We start from the raw sequence: 19562 nt of genomic DNA, 5'->3' as shown, positions 1-19562 counted from the left end.
AAAAAATGAGCAACAAAAATGAAATAAAAAGACCTAGTTAAATAACAAAATGGAAATCATGGCAAAGATGAAATTAGTTCAATGGAGAGCAAAAATGCCTATTGAATTTATAAATAAAACTAGAAAGTAGTTTTAAAAAACTAACCAAAAAAAGTTGACTATATTTGAAAAGAGAAGAAAACCAAATTAATCATATCAAAAAAGAAAGCTAACAATGTTTTAAAGAGGAAATGAAAGAATTTATTAGAAACTATTTTCCCCAAGTATCTGCTAATAAAATTTATGTTAGAGAAAACAGGTGAATACTTACTTATAATATGGAGATTAACAAAAGAAGGAATTAACTATTTAAATAACAAAGAAAATTGGGTGATACAGTGGATAAAGGCCTAGCATCATGAATTTGAACCTGGGTTAAAATTCTACTACAGACTCTTAATAGATTTATGACTGTAGGCAAGTTACATATTCTCTATTTGCCTCAGTTTCCTCAGTTATAAAATGGGGTTTAAAATAGCATCTATTTCTCAGAGTCAGTATGAGGTTAAAATGAGGAATATCCTGCCTCTATGATAGAGCCCTCTCTTTTAATGCCATTAAGGCAGTGGCCAAATCTACTAAAGTTGGGTCGTCCAGGACCAGAATATCATGTTTGTCCTGATCAGCTGTACTCAGAAAGATGGTGTGAGATGGCCTGGAAATGCTAGTCCTCTGGCTGAGGGAGAGAAGTACACATTGAATCTGTCAGCAGAGAGTTATATCTTTCCCTGAGGTCTCCACATTGCTAGGAATAGCTGTGAAAGTGAGGCAAAGGATATATTTCTAGATTAGAAGAGAAGATGCTATAGTTCCAGCAAAAATGCCTTTTCCTCTTGTTGATCTTACAGACTTCTGCTTTTATCCTAGTAACTGATATAGAAAGTTGACGGGTTTTACAAACTCTCTACTGCTAGCAGATATGTGGAAAAGTCAATGTTTAGCACCAATATGACTGAGCCAGGACCTCCCCTAATCCAAATTATCGGGCCCTTCCTATTCCATTCCCAACCGGAGCTGAGGGATGGGTGGGAACGTTGTCCTTGTCTCTCCTCCTTGGTTCCAATGAGCCAACTATAGGTTGGGATTCTTTTTCCTCCCTCTCACAATACATGGAAGCTCTGGCCTGTCCGTCCCAACTCTGAGGTCATAGACAGTCATCTCTAAAGCTCCCCATGGACACCCAGGCCCCTGGCTGGACTGACTTCTCAGTTTGGCTCCAGGGACCTATTCACTGAGAAAGAAGGGAAGTCCTCTGAGTCCACCTGCAACTCTCTCTAGTATGTCTCACATCCTTGAACAACTCAAAGATGAATAAATATTTAGTTAAGGGGTAAAACTCCTTGAGAATTATCCCTAGAATTACATATACATTTTTTTTTATTTTTCTCTTTAAAAGCATTGAATTCTCAGTGCCTAGCACAGCACCTGGACATAGTAGCCACTTGAGAAATGTGAGAAATGCTTTTTGATTTTAACTAAATAGAATCTTTGGGGCTCAAATCTCATATGGATTCATGAAGACATTTTTAGTTGTTGGAATTGTTGGGAAAACAACAACAACTTTGTTAATGGTGAATGTTTCCACAAATGTAGAAGATAAAATTTAATGAGTGGTCCTGAGAGTGAATTTGTAAGAACACAGAATTTAGAGCTAAACAGAACTTTATGCAATATCTACTTTATCTACGTGCCACATTTATGGCATAATAGTACCAGTACTTGAATTTTAAACATAAGGACACCAAGATTCCCTGATGTTTGTATAGCACTTAGCATACTGACTGGCTCATAGTAAGCACTACAGAAATGTTAGCTTTTTTTTTAATCCTCTAGTGTTCAAAGACCTTCATTACCTGTCCTCATCCCATTTTTCCATTCTCTTTACATCTTACTCCTCCACACCCTCTTCTGTCCAGTGACACTGACCTCTCGGTTATTCCATGAATAAAACACTCCATTTCTTGGCTCTAGGCTTTTCCCCTGGATCACTCTCTATCCTCTACTAACAATCTCCCTGGATTCCTTTAAGTACCAACTTAAATCTCATCTTTTACTGAAAGCTTTCCCCAATCCTTCCTAATTTTAGTACCTTGCCTTTCTTAAAATTACTTTTTTTATTTATCTTGTATATGGCTCATTTGCATATACCTGTTTGCTTGTTGTTGTCTTACCCTGTTAAATTATGAGCTTTTTGAGAGCAGGAGCTATCTTTTGCCTTTGTAGCTGAGTGCTTAATACAGTGCTTGGCATATTAGTAGTGTAGACATAAATGTTTGTTGACTTACTATTTATTGACTAATAACCTAATATGGGAAAAGGTGAGATTAAGCAAGCAATAAATGAATTCCCAATGGAAAAATAATTCAGGACCATATGGACACAAATGACTTCTCTGAAACATTCATAAATGGTTTATAATAAGAAGAAAAGATACTCTTCCAATATGTTTCTATGATATAAATGTGGTATTTAAAGCAAAGCCAAGGAGAGATAAAGCAGAGGAAAAAAACTCCAAACCAAATCCTAATGAATATTGATATGAACATTTTAAAATATTTTATTTTTTCCAATTACTTGCAAAAACAATTTTCAACATTCATTTTTTAAAAATCTTAAGTTCCAAACTATCTCTATATCCCCCTTACTGAGAAAGCAAGCAATTTTATATAGTTCATATATGTACAGTCATGAAAAACATATTTCCATGTTAGTAATGCTGTGAAAGAAAATAGATAAAAAAGTAAAGAAAAATAAAAGTTTTGAAAAAATATGCTTTGATCTGCATTCAGCCATCAGTTCTTTCTCTGCAAGTGGATAGCATTTGTCATTAGAAGACTTTTCAAATTGTCTTACATCATTGTATTTCTGAAAACAGCTAAGTCATTCACAGTTGGTCATCATACAATATTGTTGTTATTATTATAATATACAATGTTTTCCTGGTTCTTTTCACTTCATTTATCAGTTTTATGTAAATCTTTCCAGGTTTTTCTGAAAGCATCTTACATTTCTTGTAGTTCAATAGTATTCTATCACAATCATATACAACAAACAGCTTGTATAACCATTTCCCAATCAAGGGGTATCTTCTCAATTCCCCATTCTTTGGCACCAAAAAAGAGCTGCTATATCTTTGTACATATAAGTCCTTTTTTAAAAAATCTCTTTAGAGCAGTGATGGACAAACTTTTTAAAGAGGGGGCCAAAGGAAAGGAAATGCTTATCTATCAGTCTGTTTCTAAGGCAACTCTTTTGAAGTTTCATTGTATTGTATCCTACTCATTGTATTTGTCAGATTAGGAATAATGTCGCACCTGGATAGAACATTTCAGGGGGCCTAGTAATGATATGCAGAGTTTAATAGCCCTTTAGGCATAGTTTCATATAATGTAAGCATTTTAAATAAAATATTGGCAAATAAGCTACAATAACATATTAATTTGAAAAAAATATATCATATGATCAAGCTAGGTTAATTCCAGAGTTGCAGGTTTGGTTAAATATAAGGAAGGCTGTAAATATAACAAATCATGTTGATAATATAAAATTAAGGGGGGTTGCACAAATAAACCTAATGTAATAAAAAATAGAAGCAACTAAGTGACAGGGGAAAATATTTGCAACAAGAGTCTCTGATAAAGGCCTAATTTCCAAAACATGTAAGAAATCAACTTAAATATATCTACTTAATATATGTATATATACACATACTACACAGGTACATATATACGTATAAAACTAAGAGCCATTCTCTAATAAATGAACAAAAATGTTACAAACAAGTTTTAAGGAAGAAATCCAAGGATTTGATAATCATTTGAAAAGATCACTAATAATTATATGCACATATAATTATATAAAGATATAATTTATATTAAAATAATTTTGACAATCATAAATATAATTCATAATCATAATTATGAGATTGGAAAAGAAAGCAAAAAAATGACAAATGTTAAGGTTGCTGTGGGAAATCAAGCACATCAAAATTGTTGGTAGAGCTATGATTTGGACAAGCCATTCTGGGAAACAATTTGAAACTATGGCAGAAGGCATTATACTGTATATCACCTTTGGCTAAGCTAATGTACCAATAACCTACTTGCCAAAGAAATCAAAGAAAGGATCTATATAGACACAAATATTTAAAGCATCTCTCTGGAATCTAAGGAAGGTAAATAGTTTTTAAAAATTGTGATGTGAACTTAATGGAGTATTATTATGCCATAAAAATCATGAAATGGAGAATTTCAGAAGAAATTAGGAAACCTTTTTGAACTGATACAGATTGAAGTGAGAAGAACTAGAATAGTTTGCTCAATGATAATAGTATAGAATAAAACAGACTTAAAAGTCTTTAGAACTACAATCAGTTTAATGATGAATAAAAATGAAAGACAGTAACAACCATTAAAAAATTTAAAAGGATATAGGCAATAGGTTAAATAATGTGCTAATTAGTTTCTGTAGCAGTGGAGAAAGAGAGGCAGGAGCAAATATAAGAAGAATGGCATCAAAGAGTTTCAGAATCAGAAGAATTCTCAATAGCCATCTTAATCCAAATTATTCCCCCCAAAAAGTATCTTTACTGCAGCACATCTTGACATATATTTATCCAGCCTTTGCCTGAAGACCACCAATTAGAGGAAATACAACAGTTTCCATTTTTGGAAGAGGTACTTCCTGAATAGACCCTTTAGAGTGTTTTTCTTTATACTATGCTCTAAATATGCATCTTTGCAATTTCCAATAAATGTTCCTAGTTTGGCTTTCTGATACCAAACAAAACAAATCTAAATCTTCTTTCACACAATAGCCTTTTAGATTCTTGAAGACAACTATCAGACTTTCTCTAAACTCTTTTTTACAGTAACCTTACCTACTTCCTTCAACTGATCCTTCTATGGCATATATTTGAAGAATGTGAAACCATTAATCATCAAGGCTCCCTCCTTTGTGTGTTTCCTAGTTTATAAAGAAACCTTTGTACTTCTACAAAAACAAAGGTGGCAAAAAATTTAAAACTAATGTAATTTCCCCAAACTATACTATATAAAATGATAATAATCGTTCAGATGTAAATTAACGAGGCTATCATTTTCCAATTCCTGGAAGGTATGACTTTATTAATGGAACTCAAGGTTATATTTGATTTAATGGCTTCCACATCATGGTGGAGTCTCATCTTGTGCATGTGGTACCTTGAACTACAGAATCTTTTTCAAACCATTGTCATTTGTGAAACTGATTTCTTGAACCCTAATGTAAGGCTTTATATTTTTCCCTATGAAATTTCTTCTTATTCAGTTCAATTTCTAGCCTTTAATATTATTGTGGATACTGACTCTATCATCTAGTACGCTAGCCATCCATTTTTATGTTATCTGAAAATTTGATATATATGCCATATGTTCCTTTTTCCAATTCTGAAAAAAATGTTTAATAAATCAGGATCAAGCATAGATCCCCGATTTAATCCATTGGCGACCTCCTTCCAAGATCACATTGAACAGATTATGATGAACCCAGTGATTATTCAATGAATTCCAATAATACTTTTGACTCAGCTCATATCTCTCCATCCTGTAACTGTTCTGTGTCTTTGTGCCTACTCAGTTCACAATTCTAAGCCCCCAACCCCTCCTGATCTCTAACCCATTCAAGGGACTGTCAAGAGAGGAATTACTTGAATGTGGAGTTTCTGCAGCTAAGGGTATATGGAGTATCCAGGATCAAAGATTGATTCTCTATAGCTAGTTCAAAGAGGTTGAAGACTGGCTAGGGATAGAAGGAAAGGCCACTGGGATTGGTAACTGGACTTTTGCTAATCTTTGAGATAGTTATTTCATTAGGATAGGAGAGAGGAAAGCAATATTGCAAAGGGACTAAGAAACTTGTAGAAAAACTCTACCTATTCTCAGCTGCTTCTATCACTACTCCTAAGGACGAGTATTAAAAAGATAATTAAGCAAGAAAGAGAAAGAAAGTGAAAACCAGATTCATTATTCATTAAGACTTTTAAGAAGCTCAAGTGGGGAGAGATAAAAGCCACTGAGTTATAAAGTTTTATGTTCACTTTTGTAACTATACTTTTATTTTAATGCAGCTCAGAAAAGTAAGAATTGGCTTTTGTGCTACTACATACCATTAATTTTAAGTAGTCTCCAGAGATTTTCTCCCCTCCTAGATCACTGCTTGGCATGCTATGGTTCTTCTTTCTCCAACAGCATGTAAACTCCTTGAGGACACAATGCCTTACATATAGCAGGTACTTAGTAGATTCTTGCTGGGTTGCCCTCAGTTATTCAGAAGCATTTTAAGCATTTAGATTTTTTCCCCCTTTATACAACTTGCCAATTTATCTTTGCCTTTTTTTGCATAAAGCAGGAAATTCCATTCCAAACCTCTAAATGACCCACAACAAGTTAGGTTTTTTTACCTCTACATGCTTCTTCATTCAAGGAGTAGGTAAAAGAACTGAAAACACCTGATTTTGTCTTAGAGGACCATGGAGAAAGGTTAAACTGAGCCTACTATGGGAGTGGGTGGCATTCTAAATAAATAACACTTTTTTTGCAATGTTAGAAACAGTTTTCCTATGATAGATGTTCTCTACAATTCCTATTTTGCTTCCAAATTAAGTTATACATCCAAAGGTGAGAGAGGAATAGCAATACTCTCTTCCTCCCCAATCCCAACGGGCAATGTTTATATGGTATTTTCAGATTGTCACAGCACTTTACATATATTGTTCCATTCGATCCTAAGAATAAGCCCTTTGGTTAAGCTAATGTACTACTGAACCTGTATGCCAGGTGCTATTTTACAGATGAGGAAATTGAGACTGGCAGAGAGGTTAACTGACTTCCCTAGAGTCATATAGCTGGCAATTTACTGAGCTAGAATGTGAACTTAGTTCCTCCTAACTCCAAATCCAGTGTGCCACCCAGCTGCCTTCTACCCTCAAACCATATCTAGTAGCTGATATTGTGGAAATTTGCTTGGTATGCTCTTGTAGAGGTAGTACAACCCTATCTCCCGAGTTACAAATCAACTGAATACTGCTGCTCTCAATAACAAGACAAAGATTATTAATACAGAGGCAAGGGAAGAGAGGAACAGTAGTTAAAGTGAAATAAAAGAACAGTAAAACAGGAACAGTGAGATTGAGTAAAGAGAGAGGAGAAGGAGATTGTGTTCGATTAGAAGATATAACAGGAGAGTGAAAAAGGGCAGGGAGGGATCTGGCAACAAAGGTCATTAAAGTATATAAAATATATAAAATATACTCATGGCACTGAACTTCTACTATTCAGTGAGATGTCTATGTTCCAAAATTAATCAAATTGTTGTTTTTGTTGTCTTTTCAGTCACCTTTATGATCTCATTTGGCGTTTTCTTGGCAAAGATACTAGAATGGTTTGTCATTTCCTTCTCCATCTCATTTTACAGATGAGGAATATCTATGTTTCAAAACCTTCTATTAAATTAATGTAGCAATTCCCTATGCAAAGAATTATAATATTATGTCTTTTGTAAAAAATATTCTTCCTAGTGGATCAAAAGTTCCTTCGGCAGCCCAGACAACTGCTGACTTGTTAAGCACATATTCAGATGAGGAATACATTAAAAAAATTCAAAAACGTCTAGAGGAAGATACCTTAGCCCGGGAACAAAGGGAGAAAAGACGCAGGAAGTTGTTAATGGATCAATTAATAGCCCATGAAGCACAAGAGGTAAGATTATTTAGGCTTATATTCCATAACATAAAATTTTAAACTCTTTTTTTAACTTTAATAAAATACTTTTATTTACTTCATAAATTTTAAATCTTATTTTTTCAGTGTTCTTAATCATCTGAAGTAGTTTTATTTTTTAAATGATCTAATTATGACTCCACTTCAGCCAACCTGAATTCATACTATATGTCAAAATTGAACATATAGTCAATCACCATTGGTTCTCTTAGTGAAAAATAAAGGTGGGACTTTCTTTGAGAATTAGAGTCTTTTCTCAGTAGATATGATAGTATATTTTAAAATTTTAGCTCATAGGGCTATAAAATCAACAACAATTTTAAAGCCAATAATTATTTAAAGTTATATTAACTATTCAAACAATAATCCCTTAACTCTATTATTATGGATCTTCAGATCATGACCCAGATTATAACCTCCCCATAACTTTAAGAGTTGTTAGAGTTGTGATGGAACTGCTGTGGCCATTTTTCTGGTAATGTGCCTTCTCTGTACTAGCCTTTCCTGGTCTTTACCAAATTTGTGGAGGAAACTTTTCTGACTTTTTGTAGAATCTGCCAGAACTTGCCTCCACTGATGTATACTTTGGGAAGGTCATCTTCAAGATATAATGTAATGTCAGAATATTACTTTAGTTCACTTTCTATCATTTTCTCTCTCTAATTATATATTATATTGTATTTGGATATATAATTAACTGATATGTATACACACATGCATATCCAAAGTTCATCTATTATCCATTCTCTTTTTTTAACCTTTACCTTTTGTCTTAGAATCAATATTAAGTATTAGTTCCAAGGCAGAAGAGCCATAAGGACTAGGCAATGGGGTTTAAGTTACTTGCCCAGTATCACACAGCTAGGAAGTGTCTGAGGATAGATTTGAACCCAGGACCTCCCATCTCCAGGCCTGATTCTGTCCATTGAACCACCTACATGCCCCATCTCATTCTTTCTTGCAGCATGAAGTTTTAATCTATTATCCTACTGATCTTCCCTGCATTTTTTTGCAAGTTATCATCATGAACACATAGTGTTGATCATAGGAATGTCTCTAGTCTTCTGAGATTAGAACAGAAAAATGCAAGCTTAGCCATCTTCTGCTATGCTGGAAAGGCCCCAAATATGGTCTCAGAAAAAGATTCTTACGTCTGATTCTTAAGACCAGACTAGCTAATACAAGGAAAGAAAGCATCATTTAGATTGGCCACTTTCTGAAGAATTTTTTTGGACAGAGTAATCCATGAAACAAAGAAAACTACAAAGAGCTCTTTAGTCTTGTATGCCTCCTCTTCTTCATCACTCACCCCTATATCCCTCTTGAATTTCTATAGTGATCATGATAGGCTGGCAGAAAAGAATGGGGGAGCATTAGCAAGCACCTACTTTCTAAGTATTGACTTACCTGATGGCACTATAAATAAGAAAGGTTATTTCCCATGGCTAGACAGTGGACATTCAAAGAGAGACAATGAAACCAATCAACCTTGATATTTCATTATAAAAGAAAAAGAAGGCAAGAGGAATTTGAAGCTAAAAGGTAGAAAGACTTATAGATTCTCCTTGCAGAGGAACTACAGGAGCTCCTGGATTTTGCTTCATCATCTCTATAAAAGCAATGAGCAACATCATTTCAATGACATGTCTAGGGTTAGTTCTTAAGTGTTCCTGATGATCTTTTGCTAAAAGATTGGGAGGAAGATCAGGAGGTAATAGGTGTAGATTCGGAAGTGACCTTAGAGATCATCTAGTCCCACTCTCCAGAAAAGTGACTTTATTCACCATGATTTACTTCTGTTACACAAGGAATAAGTGGCAGTCAGTATTTTAACCCAGGTCTTCCAGTTTGAAATAGTGGGCAGCTAGGTAACTCAGTGCATAAAGTGCTGGCCCTGGAGTCAGGAAGACCTGGTTTCAAATCTAGCCTTAAATATTTTCTAGTTGTGTGACCCTGAACAACTGCCTTAAGCTATTTGCCTCAATTTCTTCAGTTGTAATGGGAATAGCAAAAGCACTTACTTTATAGGATTGGGGGGATAACTGAGTTAGAGATTTGTAAAGTGCTTAGTACAGTGTCTGGTGTGTAACAGGTGCTAAATAAGGTCTTATTCTGTTCCTCTTTCTACTGTACCACACTTCCACTGTAACTTAAGTACTATATCAGTTCTTGAGTCATGAGAAGTATCAAAATCTTGCTAGTCAATAAGACTTTCCAAATTAAATTAACACATACTTTAATATTCAGCAGTTTCACTGAGAAAATGGATATATAGGAGGAGAGTGAAAAATATATTTGAAAAAATGGTTCCATAGCATGAAATGTGGAAAGGCAAAGATTTCTTGAAATTCAGAATACTCAGGTCTTTATGCTTCTGTGTCACAAATACTTGATCCAAGAGGAGCATTGGGGAAATTCTAGGCAGGACAAACAAATGGAGTCACATAAATGAAATAAAATCCTACCCGAGCAGATAGGAAAAAGATATGTGTATAGTCAGACACTGACTTGTTATAAATAGCCAAGATCAAAATCAAAATGACAAAAAAGCTCTAGAAGCAGTTGAATTAATTCTTTCCTGACTCAGACAAATTATTGGAGCTAAAAATGGCAAGTAGATAAGAGAACAATTATTCACAGACTATCACCAGTTCTTAAGGAACTTTGATTACAAATCAGATGTCACAGTGAGAAAAGAAGACCCTACATACATCAGACACTTGGTTTTCTTTTCCCAACCAAGAGATACGGCAGCCAATGATAACTACAGTTTAGAATAGAAATTAATTTATATAAAAAGAGAGTGGAAGATAAAGAGTACTACATTTTAATAAAACAGTAAGAAGCTGTATTTGTTGAAGGTGAGAGAGAGTGGGACCCATTTATATCATTTATATTTATTATTTTTATTACTATCATAGAGTTAGGAAAACCTAAACTCAAATCCAACCTCAGACACTTACTAGCTGTGGGATCCTGGTCAAGTCACTCAACCCTCCATTTCTTCATCCATAAAATGATCTGGAGAAGAAAATGGCAAAGCACTCCAGTATCTTTGCCCCCAAAACCCCAAATGGGGTCATGAAGAATTGGACATAACTAAAACAACTGACCAACAACAAATCATTCTTTTAATGACTTCAAACACCTCTCAGAAACCAAAATCTATCTTTTTTTTAAAAAAAAAAAGCTCACCTTCTCTTTTGGAATGAATACTGAATATCAATTCTAAGACAAAAAAGTTGAAAGGGCAAGGCAATAGGGGTTAAGTGACTTACCAAGGATCACAAAGCTGTGAAGTATCTGAGGCCTAATTTGAACCCAAGATGTACTGTCTCTAGTACATCTCTAGTACATCGGTTTTTAATCTACTAAAACACAAAGCTGTTCCTGAAGACCCATCTTTTTAACATCAGTATTATTCCACTGATACTATGGATAGGAACCCTAAAATGCCACAGTGTCCAAATGACTATTAAAGAGCACTATCAAGGGGAATGGTGAGTGGGAATAGGCTGCAAGTAAAGAGTTACTCAAGAGAAACAATACAGAGGATATTGCCCAACTTACATATGACCAGAAAAGGAGGGTAGCTGATTGGGTGGTAGGAGCAGGGGAATAACTGAAAGACAGACTAGGTATTCCATTGATATCCTCACAGTCTTAAAAGATCTAGGGAAATACATCCCCTTAGCATATTGGGTGACTTCTATGACAATTTCCTAGCTGTTTTAAAAATTGTAAATCAAAGGTTTTAATATCTCACCTATATTTTTTTTCATTTTTGAAAATTTTAGAGGAACTTTTTATACATAGACAGGGACTATTTTGGTTTTGTCCTCATGTTCGCAATACATAGCACAGAGCCTTACAAATAGTAAGCATTAAATGTTTTGTTGAATTGAATTTCCTTTTTGTTTCATACATATATTATGTGTGTCATATTTGAATATAGATATTGCTTTTAAAAGTATTATATTTTATAGCTATACTATATTACTGTGTTTTATGCTATGTTATATTTTTAGAATGTGTTATGTATAATATTACTATAAATATGCTTTTAGAAAAGACAAAAAAATAACTACTACGTTGTGGAATATTTTGAGACAGAAGGTTCTTTATCAACTTGTCCACATGCCCTTCATTTAAAAAACAAAAACAAAACAACCAACTCTTACTTTCAGGGGGTAGCTAGGTGGCCCAAGTGGATTGAGAGCCAAGCCTAGAGATGGGAGGTTCTGGGTTCAAATTTGATCTCAGACACTTAGCTATGTGACCCTGAGCAGGTCACTCAACCCCTGATGCCTAGCCTTTACTGTTCTTTGGTTTTGTAACCAATACACTGTATTAATTCTAAGATGGAAGGCAAGGGTTAAAAATACTTTATTATTACTAAGATGAGTGGCAAGAGTTAGGTAAATTGGGGTTAAGTGACTTGCCCAAGGTCACACAGCTAGGAAGTGTCTGAGGCCAGATTTGAACTCAGGTCCTCGCAACTTTAGGCATGGTACTTTATATAATGTCCTACCTAACATTACAACTCTGTTCCCCTCATTTTTTAAAGAAAAGAAATCTGAGAAAAATTTTGCAACATTCAAGATCATATACCATTTAGTGGGATTGGCATAAGACCACAGATTTCTCAAGTTTTGTTTTGTTTTTAAGTTGAATCTCTTTCTTCAGAGTTAGTTGAAGGAGGTTGGCATAGTAGAAATTTTAAATTGTGTTTTAAAAATTCAAATCTTAGTGCCCACAAACAATCTGGAAACTTACCTTGCCTTTTCCGAATGTGATGCCTTTTTTATGAATACCCCCTCTACTGGCATGCATACACAAACATCATTGCTGTCATCATCATCATTATTGACATCACTATCATCAATATTTTAATAGATTCATGAAATATTTCCATTACAACAACTGCTCAAAGAATAGGGAAAAGGAATTTAGTGCAAATATCTCCATTCCCATTTCACAAATGAGGAACCAGATTCAGAGAACTTAAATGATTCTACCCTGGAACTACATAGCTATCTGACTCCAATAATGTTTTTTATCCCATGACATTTCATTGCTACATTCAAGAATAAGAAGTACTACATATCTTCCTATTCATACACAGACATCCCCCACCACAAACAAATGTCCCTGTTTCTCCTTAAGTTCATCTACTGATAAGATTCAGAAACAGAAGGGACCATAAGTATCTTCCAGCTTAACTTTTTTATTTTAAAGAGAAGGAAGTGAAAATATAATTAAAGTAGCTTTCCAATATTAGCAGATGATACAACAAGTATTTGAAAAAGATTTTCTGGGTCCAAATCAAGTGGTTTTTTCCTCCCTTCCTTTCTTTTACTTTCTCCCTCTTTTCATGCCAGTATAATTCTTTCTCACCCAGAAACTACTCTTGCACAATTACAGAGAACCTCTCTAAATGTTCCTACAGAGACCCAGCTTAAAGAAACTAGGGGAAAAAACTGAGAAAGAATGAGAATTCATATCCTTCATTGATGTCAACATCACTCACTTTCATCAGCCTTTTTTTCTTTTTTCTTTGTTACCTCTGCCACAGGTCTATTGCCATCCATTCGAGAAGTACATACACACACACATACAGATATAGATATAGATATATACCTCCATTTATACATATCCTTTTTATCTTTTTCAAAAGGATGGATATATATAAAAAGGCACACATGTATACAGATATATGTATGTTGTCATACATATATTTATAATTAGAAAACACACCATCAAAAAAACTTTAAAATCAACATTCTGACTATGCTTCCTAGCAAAGTGAAGGCAGGTAGGTTGTCAAAGATGTAGAAAAACCTACCAGAGTTTAGTTTCAGAGTATGTATGTATGTGTGTGTGTGTGTGTATTTTTTGTAATATATATTTGTTATGTATATGATATATATAATGTAAATATGTATATAATGTATGTATACACATATGCATGTATATATGTGCATAGACAGACAGATAGATAGATGATAGATACATAGATACATAGATACATAGATAGATACATAGATATAGATAAATATTTGCCAATAGTTGGTGGAAGAGCTCTGGCTTAACCTTAAGATACAAATGTTTCCATCCATCCAACTAATAAAAAGTTGTTCTATGGCATAGAAACCCAAGATCTGGCCTCAGGATCAGGACCTGGGTTCAAGTTCTGCTTTTTATACACACTAGCTATATGACCTTGAAGAAATCAGTTAACTTCATAGTGTCCCAGTCAGCTTTCCAAAGCCATAAATTTCAGATACATGTCAATTTTTATTGGTAGATGAAGTGTTTCCCTGGAAATTCTCTACTCCACATCATAGACCCAGTAAAACAATAAAATGTACAGTGCTTTATAATTTTCAAATCAGTTTCATATACATTCTATAATTTGAACTACTCATTCCACATCAAATTCTATTTTGTAAACATGACAATGCCTTCCTTTCAGGGTTGTTGTGAAGAAAATGAGATATGATTTGTGAAATGCTCTGTAAACCTTGAAGCTATTTTTATTTTACACTGTGAGACCAAATTCTGGAAAGTTTTTCTAGATCCTCAAAAATCTACCTTCTCTTTGCTAGGAAACAAAGCCAGAACCTTGATATTAAAGTTCGTTAGGGTTTTGTTTTTTGTTGGGTTTTTTTTTTGGATGATGTGTTCTTTAACTGAATATAATGATGCCAGTAAGTCCTATTAAAATACTGTGAACCACTACTGAATTTTAAATTGTAACTTTTTTTAGAGCATGGCATTTTACTGTTAACCTCTGCCTGTTAGTAAAAAATGACAGAGCCTAATTTTCATGATTCAATCATGTCCCCGCTGCCAAATAATGAGGATCCAATATAACAGGTTTCATTTACTGCTTATTTGCCTGTAACAAGAAGAGCAAAAAAAAAAATTAATAGGCTTATCAGTTATGAATTTGCTTGAATTTAAGGGTTGAATTTCCCCTACCAAGCATTAGGGAGAAATGCTATAATCCCAGAGAATGTGGCATTATTATCAACCAGGTGCCCATTTAAGCAAAGTTAATAATGTCTACAGTAATAATGTTTCTTGTCACCTTTTTATGAGACACCCGTTAAGGTGCTTCAGTGAGAACAATCAAGTGACATTTTGCTGAGCATCAGCACTGTCACAAGAAACAGCAGTCAATAAACATAAATGAAACACCTACTCTGTGTCAGACAGGGCTGGTTGTGGGAGATACAAAGGCGAATATAAGACAGTCCCTATCTTCAAGGAACTTACATTCTAATTTTGGAATCAACACATATACACACATACACATGTATGTATATAGCTCTGAATATATGAAACAAAACTTTAAGCAGAGCTGGGGGAAAAGAAGACACAGACATCTGGGCAGGATAAGAAAAGCTTGCAACAGAATCCAGCACTTGAACTGAGTCTTCAGGGAAATGGGAGATTCCAAGAAACAGAAGTGAGGAGTGTCCAAGCACTGAGATGTGAGGTAGTCTTCCTTTGTGGCAGGACAAGGCAGAACATGGTCCCCAAGTTAACGGATAGCCATAATGGAAAGTGTATGAGAAAACAAGTTAATTGCCTGAATAGTCAATGACTTTTAGTCAAAAAAAAAAATGAAACTGCAATAGAGAAAGGAGACCAGCCAAGTTGATGAATAAAAAGGTTTTTTTTGAAGGATAGAAAAAGATCTTCATTTCTTACACCATCAAATCGCACAAATGATTTAGCAAGAACAAGGCCAATAATAAACATGTAAATGAAGCTAAATAACATATGTGATTTGTGCAAATCTTTAAAATGGAGGCACCAATTTAATATGAAAGAAAATATATCTAATTCATAGTCAAAGAAAAATGTTCTAGCTGCAGGATATGTTCCTACACTCATCTTTCTTCGATGCCTCCAAATTAACCAACTATAATCTTTTCTAAAGAAGTGCTTTATTCAACCTTTTGAAATGAAGCATTTATGTTTAGTGTGAGATGAATGTTTCATTGGAAAGATGAAATACAACATCTTTGGTTTATTTTTCATAAATATACATTACCTTTTAGTTTGTATGTTTTCTGCTGGGTTAAATACAATCCAGAAATTTTATTTGAGTCAATTGAAACTAGAGGCTTACTTTTGTTAGGGCAAAAGCTTATTAAAAAAATACACTTTCAGTGTATTGTCTTGACTTTCCTCCATTGTGTATTTTAGAGAATGTGGTGATGTTATCATGAAGATGAGATAAGTTAGCAAAAACTATTAGTTCTCTATGAAAATGTGTGGCAAAAGCTAATTATTAGTCCATTAAACTCATTTATACTTATTCCTGAATAAGTACTCTTTTGAAAATATATCTAGAAGTAAAAGGTAATGTTGAGAAAAGAGAAATAATAATCACTTACTACAGCAGTTAACCAATTATTCTAATTATTATGCAATTAGATAACTTTTTAAAGAATCCTATTTATATAAAATATTCACCAAAGCAATATTAGAACGTCCTCGAAACATTGGGATGCCCTTGTTTTAAGAGCACTGTTCCTCATGCTTTTCATCTTGCCAAGGGCAGATAACCTCTACTAAGGCTACAAAGTAGAGTTTCCAGGAATGGAGAGCTATTACTGTTTTTTTTTAATTATAGAAAAATTCCCAACATGCATATTGTACAACAAGTCATTGCACTAGTGTGTAGTCCTATCCTTTCTGATGTTGCTATTTTGAGTGGATAGACAGCTATGTCAGTGCAAGAGCTGGGGAAAGTACACCAGGGAGAATTACTGCTATTCATCTTTATCCTACCATACTGGCAAAGAGGAATGATTCTATCACTCATCTTTCCCCAAACTTTGACATGCTTTTTAGCTATTACCACTATGTATTATTGGAAGTCCAAGGTTCTATGTCTAATTCTTCCACTAAGTATGTATGTGACCTTGGACAAATTGTTTAATTTCCCTAGATCTTTTTGTTCACTTCTAAAATGAGGAAAACACTTGTTGTTAAATCGCTGTGTAAACTCTTAAGGTACTCTACACATGAGAGGGCTTACAAAAATTAAAGACTCAAAAAAACAGCATATAAACTAGCAAACAAACATTTGAACTGTATATATGTTTTGAATGTGTGTTCTTTTATATTTGTTATGAGAAAATACTAATCCTAAATTGCTACATTTTATGAAACTACAATTTAGCAAATAAAAATAGAGTGTATGACAGTTTGGTACCCAATACAAATACAAAAATTTTTCTCCTTCTAATTTCTCCTATCCATTCCCTACCATTTGCATGGCAAAAAGTACCCAAATCTCATAGTTCTGCCTCCTTTTGTCAGTTTTTCAATTTTTTTTTTTTTGGCCCCTTGGTTTCCTCTAGGGAAAAAAACTCAGTAAACGTGTTTCTGGTCAGTGCAGTATTGCCATCTAGTGGCTATAGCGAGAAACTGTGGGCTTCCTTCATAGGGGAAATATTGTGTCCCTCTATTTTTCAATTTTGTTTAGCAGATCTTAAATATCTACTATATACGTGACATTTTCTATGTGTTAGAATTCATTGAAACATGAGAGAGGGGATCTAGGTGCTTCTTGTATTTTATACTAAGGTCATAGATTGAAATAGGTGGCATAGGAGAAAGAGTGTTGGATTGGAGTCAGTAAAACCCAAATTCACATCTAGCCTCAGGAAATTACTAGTCATATGATTCCAGAATCAAGCAAGCCATTCGACATTTATCAGACTCAGATTCCCCATCTGTGCAATGGGAATAATTATAGCACATAACTCACTGGGTTGAAATGATAAGACATATGTAATATACCTTATGAATCTTAAAGTAATCTTATCAATACTAGCTACCATTATAAACCAAAGGCCAATTCACTATAATTATTTTCTCAAGATAAAATAGCAAATAGAAATAATGAATGAATGTTTGGTTATTTAACATAGTCAAAATAATCAGATCTTGACAACACAGGCTTTTGAATACACCCCAAATCCTTTAACTTTGATTTGACACAAACAAAAAATGTCGTTATACAATATTTAGAATTACTCTCCATTATGAAATAGAACCAATCAAGTGTAGAAATCATAGGCTCATTACTTTTTTTTAAAATTTAAACATTTATTAATAATCATTCTTAACATGTTTACATGATTCATGCTCCTACTTTCCCCTTCACCCCCTGCACTCCCCCCACCCATGGCAGGCTCATTACTTTTTTTTTTTAATTTTAAACCCTTAACTTCTGTGTATTGACTTATAGGTGGAAGAGTGGTAAGGGTGGGCAATGGGGGTCAAGTGACTTGCCCAGGGTCACACAGCTGGGAAGTGTCTGAGGCCGGATTTGAACCTAGGACCTCCCGTCTCTAGGCCTGGCTCTCAATCCACTGAGCTACCCAGCTGCCCCCCAGGCTCATTACTTTTTAAACATGAAAGAGACAAATATTGATAAACTTGATGAATTTTCTTGTCCTTGTTGAATACACCTTAGTATGAAGGGAAAGTAGAACACTTAAGGGATTTTTTTTGTTTGCTCTAAGATTATTTGATTTTAAAAGGTACAATTTAAGTTCTCAATTCTCCAACTATCATCTTATCTCTTTTCTCCCAGTGTTCCCTGCCAGACTTCTAAAAAAGAGTCTACTCTCTAGACTTCTACTTCCTTCCATTTACTCACTTTTTGGCAGTCTGGTTTCTATCCCCAACACCAAATCAAAATTGCTGTAAGATGTTCAACAAACTTTTTTCCCCCAAATCCATTGCTCTAGTCTTCCTCTTCCCTGACTCCTCTGCAGTTAGATTTTTGAATAAATAATTAGAACATTTTATGAAGCACTCACTCTCCATCAGGCACAATTCTAAGCACTAGAATACACAAAAAGGCAAGCAAGAGAGTCCCAGCCTTCAAGAAAAACATATTCTATTGGGGAAAGACAACAAATAAAGGGAACTTGGAAAAGGAGGGGATATATGTGAAGAAGTGATGACTGGAAATGTTGTAGAAGCTAGAGTCCTAGAACTGAAAAAAAAAATAAAACTAAAGCTGGTTTGTTAAAGCCCAGACTATCTCTAATGATTGAATCCATTCAAGTAAATAATGGATATAATAGCCAAGCCGTAGTTGAATAGTATAGGATATAGTATCCAGGGTACAGATGTATATTGTAAGATATAATAGAGTATGATTGTAAAGTATAGGATATAATAGTTACAGTGTAGTTGTATAGTGTAGGAAATAATAGATTTTAGTTGTGTAATGTAGGATATAATAAAGTATAGTTGTAAGGCATAGTATATAATATAGTTCTATAGTCTAGTATTTAATAGTTATTGTATAGTGTAGGATATAATAGTGTAGTTGTATAATGCAGGATATAATAAAGTATAGTTGTAAGGCATAGTTATAATAGAGTATAATTCTATAGCGTAGTATTTAATAATTATAGTAGAGTTGTATAGTGTAGTATATAATAGAGTGTAGTTGAATAGCATAGGATATAATAGCTACAGTGTAGTTGTATGGTATAGTATTTAATAGCTACAGTGTATTGTATTAGTGTGGAATATAACAACTACACCGTAGTTGCATAGTGTAAGATATAATTGAATGTAGTTGTATAATGTAAGATATAATAACTACAGTGTAGTTGTATAGTGTAGGAAATAATAGAGTGTAGTTGCATAGTATAGGACAGAATTGCCAGAGTTTAGTTATATATATATATATATATATATATATATATATATATATAG

The 19562-nt window shown here is 34.0% G+C and overlaps 1 protein-coding gene across 1 annotated transcript in view; it reads left to right on the top strand.

Moving 5' to 3' along the window:
- SPEF2 (sperm flagellar 2) overlaps positions 1–19562 on the top strand; it is a 196026-nt gene that overhangs the window by 32382 nt on the left and 144082 nt on the right. Inside the window, exon 7 of the mRNA XM_044681440.1 lies at positions 7595–7775. Within this exon, the coding sequence (XP_044537375.1) occupies positions 7595–7775 (181 nt within the window). The remainder of the gene's footprint in view (positions 1–7594; positions 7776–19562) is intronic.

Source organism: Gracilinanus agilis, chromosome 1 (genome assembly GCF_016433145.1).
Source record: "Gracilinanus agilis isolate LMUSP501 chromosome 1, AgileGrace, whole genome shotgun sequence".
Lineage (NCBI taxonomy): Eukaryota > Metazoa > Chordata > Mammalia > Didelphimorphia > Didelphidae > Gracilinanus > Gracilinanus agilis.
Note: the sequence above shows the minus strand (reverse complement) of the source record. Positions and strands in the feature narration are given on the sequence as shown.